At 37.3% G+C, this 13,836-nt stretch overlaps 3 protein-coding genes across 3 annotated transcripts; 1 reads left to right on the top strand and 2 right to left on the bottom strand.

Moving 5' to 3' along the window:
* The first annotated feature begins 1,346 nt into the window (after window positions 1–1,346).
* Window positions 1,347–3,005, top strand: LOC106323234 (pentatricopeptide repeat-containing protein At5g18475). Its single transcript, XM_013761383.1, has one exon. It carries the CDS (start codon window positions 1,465–1,467, stop codon window positions 2,980–2,982), a length of 1,518 nt encoding a protein of 505 aa, XP_013616837.1. The 5' UTR covers window positions 1,347–1,464; the 3' UTR covers window positions 2,983–3,005.
* Window positions 2,953–4,364, bottom strand: LOC106323239 (G-type lectin S-receptor-like serine/threonine-protein kinase At1g67520). The gene has a single exon (XM_013761390.1). The coding sequence runs from the start codon at window positions 4,246–4,248 to the stop codon at window positions 3,034–3,036; it is 1,215 nt and encodes a 404-aa protein (XP_013616844.1). The 5' UTR covers window positions 4,249–4,364; the 3' UTR covers window positions 2,953–3,033.
* Window positions 4,365–4,811: 447 nt separating this feature from the next.
* LOC106323237 lies at window positions 4,812–8,521 on the bottom strand. The gene is made up of 7 exons (XM_013761388.1): window positions 8,121–8,521; window positions 7,935–8,021; window positions 7,314–7,577; window positions 6,480–6,650; window positions 6,326–6,379; window positions 5,423–5,569; window positions 4,812–5,296 (listed from the first exon to the last, which is right to left on the bottom strand). Exons 1-7 carry the CDS (start codon window positions 8,319–8,321, stop codon window positions 4,919–4,921), a joined length of 1,302 nt encoding a protein of 433 aa, XP_013616842.1. The 5' UTR covers window positions 8,322–8,521; the 3' UTR covers window positions 4,812–4,918.
* Window positions 8,522–13,836: the final 5,315 nt, after the last annotated feature.

Here is a 13,836-nt window from a genome sequence, read left to right as displayed (position 1 = left end):
CAGTTATTATAATGTACTCTAAAAGTTAATAACATATTTAACTATGTCGGTAACAATAATATACATTCATAAGTATATTTGAGAAATGATGGAGTATTATCCTTAACAAATGATAGCTTTTCATTCTTTTGACGACTTAACCTCTTCACATCTTCAAAAAAAAACCACAAATAAACTAAAAAAAGAACTTACACTGTTTTTTTTGTTCAAAATTTTGAAACCTAGGTATATGTGTTCTTAGGTTGGATGATGTACACAACTTGTTCATGACAGTTCTTTGACAATTATGATTAATTTTGGAATAATTAAAGGAATATTATTTTTCAAGACACCACTAGTACTGAACCTTCAAAGCTAAATATGTTTAAAAGTAAATATTGAAAATTTAATTATCACTTCTATCTGCCACAATTTCAGTACGTTTGGCAACTTCATCCCAACTTATTAAATGGAGAGAAATTTTCTTGTCAATTTGAAGTTACTCAATCTCAGAAGAAAACAGAGAACCGCAGCAGAAAGTAATTATACAATATAAATAGATCCACCAACACATATGACTTCTTAAATAAATAATTATTTTTCAAATCATAATTTTTAAGTTATTTTTTGTAGTTCTTCTAGAATTTTAAGTTTTTTATAATATAAATTCAATTCAAACTAACCAAAACACTAGAATCTTTCTAAATCATTCTATTTATTTTAAAGATTTGATATTATTTTTAATCTTTGCTATCATTCTCTAAGGCAAACCGTCTTTTAGTAATCAATCTTCAAAATATTTGCAAATAAAAATTACTACTATTTTATAAAATAAAATTTTCATCGAGTGGTTCGATCTGAAATTTCTTCCTTCTTGATTATATCTTTAGACATTCTCATTTTCAAGATTGAACATATGAACATATCATAATCTAAATACAAGATTCTAGATCTTGATAGTAGAACTAAGGTTAAAAAGAAAATTTACTATCTATATTATTGAAAAAAATGTATTCTACCAATGATATTTTGAATTTTGGATATTTTACTATAACAAAATATTATAGTATTATTTAAATTAACAGTAAATTTATAATTATTATTAAAATACATAAATTAAATTAATTCAGTTTAAATTAAAAAAAGATTTTTAACTAAATTTTTATAGCAAATTACAGTAATTAAAAATAAAATTATTTAATTATTTATCCAATGTACAACATATCAAAATTAGTAAGCTATAAAATTTTCTTAAAAGAAGAACTCTGCCTCCTGGTCTAAATCTAATTTATTCTTTGAAACTGAAGAATCATATTTTAAACCGAACGTACAACGGATAATGTTGTTTATAGCCCGAACCGTACCGAGATCTAATATTTATTCAACCGAACCGGTTTACCATCATCGTCGTCGTCAGTCGTCACTCTCACTCGTCTCTTAACCTAATTTCACATTCGATTCTCTTGATCAGAGGTGCTACTAACAATGCGCCTCCCAACTCCGATAATCAACGAAAGTCGCCGCCTTTCATCTTCCTCACGGTCATGGATATCTCCCATCTCCTTAATCAAGAAGAAACCAGACCCACCTCCCGAATCTTCAATCTCACAAGTGGACCTAAACCCTAAACCCCAATTCATCTCTCACGAATCCGCAATCAACCTCATCAAACGCGAGAGAGACCCTCAGCGAGCCCTCGACCTCTTCAACAAAGCCTCCCAACAGAAAGGCTTCAACCACAACAGCGCCACGTACTCCGTCCTCCTGGACAATCTCCTCAGGCACAAGAAGCTTAACGCCGTCGACGCGATTCTCCGCCAGATGAAGCACGAGACTTGCAGGTTCCAGGAAGGTCTCTTCCTCAACCTGATGAGACACTTCTCCAGGTTCGAGCTGCACGATAAGGTGATTGAGATGTTTGGTTTGATCCAAGTGATCGCACGTGTGAAGCCTTCTCTCAACGCTGTTAGCACGTGCCTCAACCTCCTTGTTGATTCGAAGGAGGTTGGTTTAGCTAAGAAGCTGTTATTGTATGGTAAAAAGAATCTTGGGTTGCAGCCGAACACTTGCATTTTCAATATTTTGGTGAAGCATCACTGCAAGAATAAGGATGTTGACTCTGCGTTTGGGGTTGTGGAGGAGATGAAAAGATCCGGACTTTCGTATCCGAATTTGATCACTTACTCGACGTTGATGGAGTGTTTGTTTGTACAGTCAAGATCCAAAGAAGCTATGGAGTTGTTTGAGGATATGATCTCTAAAGAAGGGATCTCTCCGGATCCTGTGATGTTCAATGTTATGATCAATGGGTTCTGTCGTGAGGGGGAGGTTGAGAGGGGAAAGATGATTATAGAGTTTATGAAGAAGAATGGATGCAACCCTAATGTGTATAACTACTCTGCTTTGATGAATGGGTTTTGTAAAGAGGGAAGGGCTCAGGAAGCTAAAGAAGTCTTTGATGAGGTGAAGGAGACTGGTTTGAAACTAGACACGGTTGGTTATACAACGTTGATGAACTGCTTCTGTAGGAATGGTCAAGTTGATGAGGCTATGGAGTTACTTGGAGAGATGAAAGCATCTGGATGCAGAGCTGATGCGTTAACTTACAATGTGATTCTCAGGGGGTTGTGCGGAGAAGGAAGAACAGAAGAAGCTCTTGAGATGTTAGGTCGATGGGGATGTGTAGAAGGAGTTCATCTGAACAAAGGTAGTTATAGGATCATACTGAACGCGTTGTGCAAGAATGGTGAGCTGGAGAAAGCGGTGGAGTTTTTGAGTTTGATGTCGAAGAAAGGGGTTTGGCCACACCATGGGACTTGGAACGAGTTAGTAGTTCGCCTCTGCGGATCCGGGAATGCAGAAATGGGGATTCGAGTTCTGACAGGGTTTGTGGGAATGGGTTTTAAACCAGAGCCTGAGTCTTGGAGAGCTGTGGTTGAATCAATATGCAAAGAGAGGAAGTTATTACATGTCTTTGAAGTTCTTGATTCTTTAGTTTCTTGATTATTTAAACCCCTTTATTGATATTAGTTACTCTTACAACAACACAACACATCACTTCACAGAATCAATAACATAAATTTTTTGTTCGAAGGTGAAGCTATCATAAGGGAAAAACTTTGATCCTTTTCCCCAATACTGGCATTGTCCATCAGAAAAGCTTTGGAACGCTATGCAAGAACAGTTTCTCCAGCAGCTTCCATGGCAGTCACTAAGCCCAAAGCTCAAACTTTCACCATAGTAACCACTACTCGTCATGTACCCTCTTCTCGGTTCGAAATACTCTGACCCTTTCCTACAGGCCGTTGGCTTCTCTGTGATGCAGATCGCTGAACTGTTCTTTAAATCCGTCGTGCAAGGTTGACTGCTTTCAGAGATCCACCTGTTGCTTGTGTTGCTCCTGAGGACGTTGGTAACTGTGATTTGGCCTAGAGTATCGAGTGACCAGCTGGAATAGACAGAACCATTAGTTTTCTTGATTGAGTAACTGAAGTACTTCATGTACTTGTCTGAACCAAACTTGAATTCATAATCAAGGTACTCTCTGGACAGCTCTAAGGTTAGTTTAGAGCTTCCGTTGTTCGTCAGTACTCCGCTTGACCAGTAGATGTCACCATGGCGCCAGACGAGTAGCTGGTTAGCTCCTGACGGGTCTAGCCCTAGTCTGAATGCTCCTGAGGCTGGAACTTGGTTACTTGTCCAAGAAGTAACTGAAATTTCTTTCTTGGTTCTTAGGTTAAACCCTATTTTCATCCCGGGGAGTAACACATTGGTTGGATGGTCAAAGCTTTGCCATAGAACCCGACCCGGGACACCTCGTGGTCCGATATCTCGGATCACGAAGTTTCCAGAGTCAAGTAAAGTGGCAGAGACGTTTCCAGCCAAGGAAAGGTGTTGGTTCACCATGATTGGAGAAGCGTTTGCTCTTGTGATCTTGAGATTCCCATTAGTATCAATGGATAGAGAGCCAGATGAATCAGAAACTGATTCGGTTGGGTTACCCACCCAAACTGGATTTATTGGACCATGTTGAGACCAGATACCGATATACCTAACACCAGCTGAACCAAGTAAGAAGGTAGATGATTCTGTTGGTGTAAAGAACCCGAGAGTGAAGACGCCACCCGAGGAGATCAACTGCTCCCAGTCTCTGAGCTGCTGCCCCGGTTTCAACGTATCGGTTTTGAGTGGTGAAAAGGCGGAAACCGACCCGAGAAACATCGGTATGAGAATGAGAATGAGTGGAACAAGAGTGGGTGAAAGAGCCATTAGATAGTTGATTAGTTCAAGTGTTTGTCTTACTTTAGGCTCTCACTTAAGGGATATATATATATAGCACCTTTGGCTCCTTTTACACTCCCAACTGTTTCTATGACTTTTGTATAACTTTGAACAAGTAGACGGTCTTTGGTATATATGCTTGGAACATAGCAAAGTCCTGCACTCTTTTAGAACATGATGGAGACTACCTAAGAAATTTCTTTCCAAGTATTTCACTGAAGTCTCTTTCAGAGGCAGAAGGTTCAAACTCAGACCAAAGAACGGGATGTATTTGGTCCTACTATGACTTACAATGGTTGATCAAGGTTTGCGACGGTAACAATGGGTTATTGAGAAAAACTTTAATTGGTGTAGAAAGTAGAAACGTGTCATGGGGTCTTCTGCTATATGCAAGTGGCTGATGAGTGAGGACCATACTTAATCACTAGGTCCAAGCATCAACGACTTGATGAATAATTTTCCAAGTCTTCGAATAAACTTCCAACGTGTATTGAAAGTTTGAACTCTCATATCATACACGCCTCTTTTCTCTAAATGCAATAATAAATTACTAGATTTAAATGTTTAATTAATAATGTCGACGATGTAAAAAACAATAAGCAAATATTCAATTTTCACTGAAAAAATAACATATTTCAAACTATGTACACTTGTTTTTTCAAGCACACCTAGGATTAAAACCTGGACCACCGTAGTAAAAATAAGTTCCCCACTCATTACTAGACGAACTCTTAATGTCGTAACATTCGGTGTTCTCTGCTAATATCGTGACATCCTGCACCGGTACAAGACTGTTGTCTGAATCAACAATCTCCAAGTTCCTGAAGTAACTTGCTTTCCCAAACCCTTCGTCCGGAAAATGACCAGAACCCATTTGGGTTGTCGTGTGCCGGCCTGAAGCACGTGTGTTCACGACCTCACCGCCCCATTCCACGGTGGTTGCGTGGTCAGCTAAGTGGGTGAATAGCTCTGCTGGCCAGTACCCGACCAACGTCTTGTCTCCTAAACCCATCCACCAATTCCCCAATTTTGGATCCTGCATGCATTTTATTGCGAGTTTCATTCAAACATTATTTTGGAATATCTCAAGTAACACGTAAACTAGTTTAATACTAGAGTTTACGTTTGTTTATATATAAAAGACAAATAAATAGAGACAAACCTTCCAAATGAGAATGGTGATATCAAATTGGTTTCCATTGAAAGTAGAGAGAGGAGAGATGGCGGCTCCAATGGCAATCTTGTTATTTGTTTGGATAAATCCAGAGCATAGAAGATTGTAACATCCTGTTGCTTGATATGAATCACTCTAAACAATACAAAAAGCTATCATTGGTTTACGATTAATTATCATAAAGTAAAACAAAATGATTTATCAAGTTATTGCCCAAGCAATGATCATATACCAATTTGTTCATCCAGATTTAATGATTTGGAGAGTAGTACAGAAATTGGACTTGTATATATCAATCAAATTAATATAAGCTATTAATGCAATAATAAATGCTCTTCACCAAACATTATCATCATGACTCTGCTCTACCACCATTAACTTCAATATGATCAAATACTACACACTAAAAGTACCTGTAAGAATTAATGTTACAAATACATTTACTTTCAACCGTCATTTTTGGCGTAATTTACACTTTCAATTCACCCTATCATAATCTCCATGCACAGTGTCACTGACTTTCTAGATGATAACTATTTCATTATATACAAAAGATAAAGTACTATATTGGAACTGTGCTTTCAAAGCAATATATATATATGGTAGTTCTGAAGATACAATCTATATACCATAACTAGACACTGAACTACACATGGAAACTACTCCACTGTCACATGAATGTCCTAAAAGCTAAAACGAACACATTAGCTAAAGTCAATCCTCAAGGATATTCAGTTTATAATCCCTAGTAAGTTTTAGACTTAACATTTTTACCAAAAAAAAATATCTTTTTAGACTCTTGATTTATTGCAAACGGATATGAAAGTGCAACCAGATTATTTGTTGCATCAAAACATAAAAGAGTGGACAAGTAGAAAGCAACAAGCATACCGTCCAATAAGTGAACAATCTTGGTCTGTTGTCACCATACAGCTCCGGACTGACCTGACTAGTATAACAATCAAAGCTTTAGACATATAATACTGCAGACAGTCACTAAATAAATACACATCTCATGAAAGGTTGAAGTAGTAAAAGACAGTACCTGCCAGCCAGCTTCGATGCTATTGAGATCAGGACCGACGAAAGATCCGGACAGAATCCAAATCTGTGAGAGACTGAACTCATTCACTTGTTCAATCTTTGGGTCCCACACATTTATAGTAGCTTTTGCTCCGTATATCTCCGACGATGTTTCCGTGTAAGCGATCGCATGCTATCATTCCACACCACCACCATTAACTTAAAGTTTAGTACTACTATCATTTTAAAATCTTTACTATATAAAATTTAAGATTTAACTTCAAAATCATATTTACAATCCCAATATATGCGAATGAAAAACCGTGCGTTTACATATTCTTTTATACTCCCTCAGTTTTATCGTTTTAGAAGAAAAAAATTTGTTACAAAATAAGTGTCATTTTCGATTTTCAATGCAAAATTTATTTTTCTATTGGTTGAAATATGGTTAGCTGTATAGATAATAGTATTTTTTATAGGAAATGTACAAAATTAATTGTTTTCTTAATCCGTGTACCGAAACGTAAAACGACACTTATAATGAAACAGAGGGAGTAAATAGTTGTATCATTCGAGAATTATTATAACTAGACCAGATCTTAAAATCCATTGAATGCTTATGTTTTGTGTATTTTATGACTTTAAGTAATGAGACTGACATTGGAAGCTGTTCTATGGGTCCATAATTAAATGATTACACAGACAATTCACATTAACATTGCTATCCTGTAATATATGGTATCAAGAAAGTATGTAAATGCTAAAAATATTCATTTTCAAGCAAAATATTTAATCAGCAACCGAAAATATTGTTGGATCCAAGGGAGTGAGAAGATAAATTTATGATCTAGTGTACCTCATGTCCACTAGTTCCAAGGGCATCAGGCTTTTCTGTCCGTTGATCAAGGTGAATACTTCGTCTCTTTTTCCCAAAGTCAAAGAGAGACTTGGCTCTGAGCACATCGTCCAATGTGTTGCGTCGTATGGGAACAGTTCCCTTGGGGCACCTCGTGCCGTTCACGTGCCACATTTGCCATGCACCTTCCAGTACACTCGCTGCTTCTTTAACATCATCGCTTCTCTCTTTTCCCACCATCTTCGGCATTGTCCTCGGTGCTTTCTGCGTTATTTCTCATTTTTAAGTTCTAATTTTAAAGAAAGCTTTATTACTATCACCAGCCGACTTAATTTGTTGTATAACTAAGAAAAAATACACACTGATAAAAGATGATACAAGCGATATGATTATATAACTTGTCAAATATTTTAAGCTTAACAGCATCACTATAAGTTTTTTTTGGCATCATTTTCATGATTTCTAATTTAATTTGACCTAACAGAAAGTGTTATATATATATTTCCATACAAACTTATAACTAACTTGTGATGTCAAAAAAAAAAAAACTAATTTGTGATGTCCATAATAAATATGTTCAAAGGTAAATTTTGCTAGTTGGCGGTCGTAAATCAGAATTACCTGAATCTTGTGATGCTTTAAGAGTGGATGATCCAAAGCTGGCTGCTTTCTTTTGGGTACACAATCTATTAAATCACCGTCAGGACTCTGGAAATTATTATTTTACAACAACAAAAGGATATATCACATATAAATTATACAAATCAGCAAATGCATTTGATACATGTACACACATAAATATATAACCTGAATGGTGAAGACAGGAGGCTTGTTGATATTGTTCAAGTGATTTTGGATCCTCTCAACTCTCAAGCTGCTGACTTGTCTATGTGTTTTGGTGTAGTTAACGGCAGAGACATGTGTAACTTTTATGCTCAAGAGACTTATAACAAAAACAAGAAAGATTAGAAGAAGACTTCTATTGGATGCAAGAACAATAACCTCCATTGATGGATCTTTGAATGTTATCACATTCAGTGTCCTGAGACCGGAAAATGAAGAAATGTAAACTGAAAGGAGGACAGAATTTTATAAAGTTAAGATAAGAGGAGGACCATCTCAAGAAAGATTTACAATAGCTAGTCCAAAATATGTAGATGTAAAGTATGTGTATATAAATGTGTATGTGTGTTAATAAATGAGGAAGAAGAGAAGTGGGTGAAGAGATATTATGAAGTGTAAATATGGAAATGGAAGAGAAGAAGAGAAAGCAATGAGGTTTTCGAGAAGAGGATCAAATCAAGATTCATCATTGCTCTGCATCGGTTTCATTTTTATATATAGACAGATTTAGTTATTGTCTTTTCTTTCTTATTGATAGAGAAACAAAAAAGGAGAAAATATTCATTTTATACATGTGTGTGTGAGCTCGCTTCTCAGATCTGAGAACGATTTTCCTCTTTGGTCCGATTATCGAGAAACCAGATCTGAGAACGATTTTCGACATCGGTGGCGCTCGCCGGCGTCGTCTTTGCTCCTCCTCCTCTCTGCTTTGCCCCGACGACGCCCTCTCCTCACTTTGTTCGTTTCTACACTCTGCTTTTGTCATAGTTCGTTCTCTTACAGTAATGGCGACGACAGAATTTATGTTTGTTGAGCGCGTAACCACCGGAACAGGTGGCTTCTCCTGGGATTCCGGGAAGGCTTTGTTACCTGGTCCGTTATCTCTCTGCTCCACCCCGTCTGGTCTCGTCATCTTCGCGACCCACAGCCACCTCCGATTTGAAGAACTTCTTCGGCGCCTCCCCTCTGTTCATTTGCAACACCATTTCACTACCTCAGCCTCCATCGAAAAGGCCCTCCTTGTCCGTGAGGATCCACTGATTCGCCGACCAGATCCGAAAGATTCCGGCGAGGACAACCCCTCAGCAACGATTGTCTTTTATCCCTCCTCCGCCAGCATCTCCACCATCTCTGACAACCACCTTCGCCTCGCCACGTCTTGTCTTGCTTGGTCGGATGTCGACAAACAAGATTCAAAAGTTTGGGCCATGCCCATTAAGAGTGTTCTAAAGATTTCGGTTGTGTTCTCTGAGGTCTACTGTTCAAGCTTTATGTCATATATATCTTTATTGAAGATTTTACCGGTCATTGCATCGGAACCGTTACTATCTCCACCACCCTCCTCTTCCGAGGAGAAGGCCTTACCACCATTTCCTCTTCCAATGGAAAGAGATAATTCCTTGGCCTCGTTGCCGAGCGTTTGTTTCAGTTTCCTCATCGGCTTGCTATCTTGCGGGGCGGTCTCTACGGGACCAGAAGATGCAACCGAGAGTATTTCGGTATCTCTCGTAGATGAGGTCTGGACCTCAACGTCACATTATGTGACTATTATGCTGCTGTCCGACGTTGTCGTGAAAGCTCCCTCGACGCATTCAAGCATGGGTTTGAATTCGCTGTCATCTTCGGTTGAAGACCTATCTTGTTTAGTTTACTCATGTGTTGTATTTTCGGCTTATGGCCAAAGAGGATGGATAATTTCCTCTTTCTATTGTATGGAAGAAGTTTAAAGTTTGAATGAAAGTAAGTTGTGTTTCAAAAAAAAAAAAAAATACATGTGTGTGTGAGAGAGTAAAGCAATACTATTGATTAAAATAAATTTAAGAGAAATAAATGGAAGAGAAGCAAAGGAGAGTATTAATACAATAGAGAGACCTACCCAACTAACTAAACATTTCTTCCCTTTTATGACACTCCTTCAATGTTTTCATCTGTCACTCTTTCTTTTTCTTCATTTTCTAAAAGTATAAACGTATATTTAGCAATATACAATATTAGCCAAACATATATAGAGTGCATATTGTGCGTATTTGTGCGTATTAAATGAACAAATTTTGTTTTGGTTTAGTTTTGTTTGGAACTATTGATACCAACAAGTCAAAGTAGGATGTTTAAATATGGTTGAGTTCATTTTCATTTCATATTAAAACAGATTATATTTATAAACAAATAGCAGTTCTATGTGAAATTTGGTTAGTGTCCGATATAGTATTTTACAGATGCATCAGTTAAACAAAACTTACTTTATAATCTTATAAATATTAATGTATCATCACATTGCTTCTGTTGCAAATATCTAGTAATTAAAGTTCTAGTGGAAATGCACGAGACAGATCAAAATCAATCACATGATTATGATAATAATCTAAGCATCAGTTTGAACGTTTTATATTCAGTAAAAGTTTTTGGAGGACCTTTTCACTATCTTTGCTTGAGGGTCTCTCAATCGATCCAGCCTTTTTTTAGGTACAAGCATCATCTATATTTGGTACTTTGTCACATGTGGCGTCTTTTAATTGCGTACCAGTTCACACATATAATTATTTTTGCGTATATGCCTATAAATACAAACTCTGAATGCGATGTCTGAACCAATATCAACAGATGGATAATGAATATACCAACTGAATTCAAAGTGCTAACTAATGAAAATTTTGTCATTTTGTTAAATTAGTTATATTCCCTTTTGGTTTCCTGCAACTTAAACTCGTTGACCAAAACACAATGCTATTTAACTGAATACCCATTTCATTCAACAATAAAATGTATGTGTATAAAATCGTTATACATTAGTTGTTCAAAAAAAAAAATCGTTATACATTATAGTATAGTCTCCATATATACATATAAGGTACTCGAAGTCAATATTTTAAGTCGCACAGTGGTTTTATTATAGTGGTCCATGGCAGATCTAGTCAACTTGTAGGTATATCAACTGGGTCAATACAGCCGGTTCTAGCTTACCCGATCTCGGTAGAAAATGTTATCAAATTCAAGTTGATCTGATCTTTTTGGGTTAAGGATCATGTTAGATAAAAAAAAGGATCATGTTAGAACAATTATAAGCTTTTAAATGATCGCCTCAAAATCCAGAAGAAAACTTTATATTTTGTAATCTGGATGACTGATTTTGATCCAAGTGCATGGTACAGACTAACCTTAATTTATATGCATGTGAGTGAGCATATTTCTATATTATTACTGTTTGAAAAAACTTTTAGATATCATTAGCATGAATATGCATATTACTGAAGATTGCAGAAGAAAAAAAGTTCATATTTATATATATGATTCACATGAATTATTTTTTTCAGCTACATGCGTTTCAAAGATAAATTATATATTACGTCACTCTTTGAATTTTTAGTTTTTCATTTTTTTTAACACAACTTGCTTTCATTAGATTAATTTCTTGGACTACAACCACAAGAGAGAATTAGGCATCCTCTAGAAAAAGAAAAACAAACTACAACAGCAAAAGAAATTAAACATGATAATTCTTCGAAGGAAGTCGACAGCGAATTCGAGCCGAGACTTGAATGCGTCGATAAAGCTTTTATGACTAAGTCGAACAGCAGAGATTTAGTCACATTTTGTAGTGACGTTGAGAGAGCCAACCCTCACCAACGAGACAGACAGAAGTAGTGTCGATTGCACCTTCAGGCCCCGTACAGACCACTCCACAAAGTAACAAACCGGTGAATAATCTGAAACACGTACTCGGTAAAAGACTGAGATATCATCTCTTTTCACTGAAAAGAGGAATGGTTGTGAAATACTCTTCTCTTTCGATGAGGATGGTGAACCCACCAAAACAATCTTCATAAAAGAAAGATATAGCAATAATCTCAAGACCATGATGAACCCATCATAAATCATTAATTTACCCCGAAATACCAACACTCTAATAGATTATCGTAATTTCAAAATCATGGACCCGAGTTTTGGTAAGTGGGCATATGGACTTGCCTCTTCAACAATAGTATTGGATCTCGTTTCAGAACACAAAGACGGCTTAGACGGAGATGCTGTAGATCTCGAATGAAAGGCAAAGGAGAGGAAGTGGAATCGAACAAGTACACCGGTGGCATAAAGAGTGGAGGGTGATTTCGACGGAAGGGGAAGCAAACTCCAATGAGAACCTTCAGACAGAGGGTTGCGAGCCACAGATCTAGAGCGCAAAAAGGATGAGCGGCGATGGCGGTTGACACTTGACACAACGAGCAGAGGCGCAACTTAAGATAGCTTTCCGGGACGTGCCCCGGTTCGTGGATCAGTCCATTGGAGCCAACCAGCATGGGGATCTGGACGTTCTGAACAATTTGACCGAGGTTCATTTATTCGGCCGTACCGATCAGACTGACCGAGCCGTCCCGCGTGCGTCCTGATTGGAGCTTCGGCTGGAACCACGACCAGGCGACCGAATTGACCGTACCAGAGCTCGTCTTCCCCGACCAACTCGACATTCTAAGACCCACGGTCGAGCCAGACTTGACTTGGGTCGTGAAAAAACCGAAGACGGACATGCATTCTCATCCGGCGGACCATCTGGAAAGTCCCGCAAGCGTCCTTATCTTTACCCAGTGCATCCATCTGGTTCGGATGAACCTGAATATTATCTGAAGGGCCATCTTTGACCAATATGCATGGAAGACTGAGTCTTTGACTCATTAATTCATATCTGGTCAAATTTGTATTTTCTATCCGTTATTTTTCGTGTATTTTCTTTATTAGTTTCTGACTACAAACACTAAAAATATGTAGTCTCATTCTATGAATAAAAGGAGTCTATGTTTTTGAGTTTATTTTCGTTTATTCTCTGAGTGAGAGAGAGAGTTCTTTAGCTAGTTCATTGGTGTGAACCGGCTTGTTGATTTGGTGGTCATCCAATTCATCTTTGTGTGTTGTTTGGTGGTTAGCCAACACATTCCTTCTTTTTTTGGTGGTTAGCCTTAGATCATGGGTATATCAAGAATCATTCCGCATCTATTGACGATCCTTTCAATCCATCTCAGTTCCAGAAGTGCCGTTGATATCTTGCATATTTCCATTGTCTTATCTATTCACCCATGTGCATTTTGATCATATAGACTATGATTTAGCCACGTTTAGGTTACATTTTGCATACATGAGTCTTTATCAGGTGTTGGAGTACCACATGGAGTTTTTGGAGGCATTTGGGTGCATTTCTTAATTGTCAACAATGAAAATAGATGACTTAAATAAGTAAAAAAAAAGGAATAGTGGATTTAATAAGTAGTGGTAGAAAAATAAGTACTTCGAGCCGAAGCACATAACGAATGGTTAAGCCATATGTGTTCCTAGTCGTTTGCCAGGGCATCCTCTATTTCAACACGTGACATACAGGCATGCACGTTTACGTACGTATAGAGTTATGCTTTGTTCTTGTTTTCTGTTTATTTTATCAAAACTGTTAAACCTATCCCAAAACAGTGGTCTAGGAGTCGTTTTCGTGTAACAAAGAGACATTAAAAAAAAACAAAAAGAGATTCCTTAGTATACATAAATACACACGTAGACACTCATGCACATGCCACGAAAGAATACGTATACTCTTGACGTGTCCATGAATATATATATAAACGTACGCTTCAATTTTCATTTCAATCTTTATATATATATATACTCGTTGCTAATTTATTTAGATCAGAATGTAATTAAA

Source organism: Brassica oleracea, chromosome C2 (assembly GCF_000695525.1).
Source record: "Brassica oleracea var. oleracea cultivar TO1000 chromosome C2, BOL, whole genome shotgun sequence".
Classification (NCBI taxonomy): Eukaryota; Viridiplantae; Streptophyta; class Magnoliopsida; order Brassicales; family Brassicaceae; genus Brassica; species Brassica oleracea.
The sequence above is the reverse complement of the archived record's forward strand: the minus strand, read 5'-3'. Positions and strand labels throughout refer to the sequence as shown.

Bases quoted from the DNA above. Each gene is read 5' to 3' on its own strand.
- LOC106323234 (XM_013761383.1), top strand. From the start codon at position 1,465: ATGCGCCTCCCAACTCCGATAATCAACGAAAGTCGCCGCCTTTCATCT.
- LOC106323239 (XM_013761390.1), bottom strand. From the start codon at position 4,248: ATGGCTCTTTCACCCACTCTTGTTCCACTCATTCTCATTCTCATACCG.
- LOC106323237 (XM_013761388.1), bottom strand. From the start codon at position 8,321: ATGGAGGTTATTGTTCTTGCATCCAATAGAAGTCTTCTTCTAATCTTT. The intron at 8,022-8,120 runs GTTATATATTTA...AATAATTTCCAG, and splicing joins CTCCTGTCTTCACCATTCAG to AGTCCTGACGGTGATTTAAT. The intron at 5,570-6,325 runs GTATGCTTGTTG...TGTATTGTTTAG, and splicing joins GATTGTTCACTTATTGGACG to AGTGATTCATATCAAGCAAC.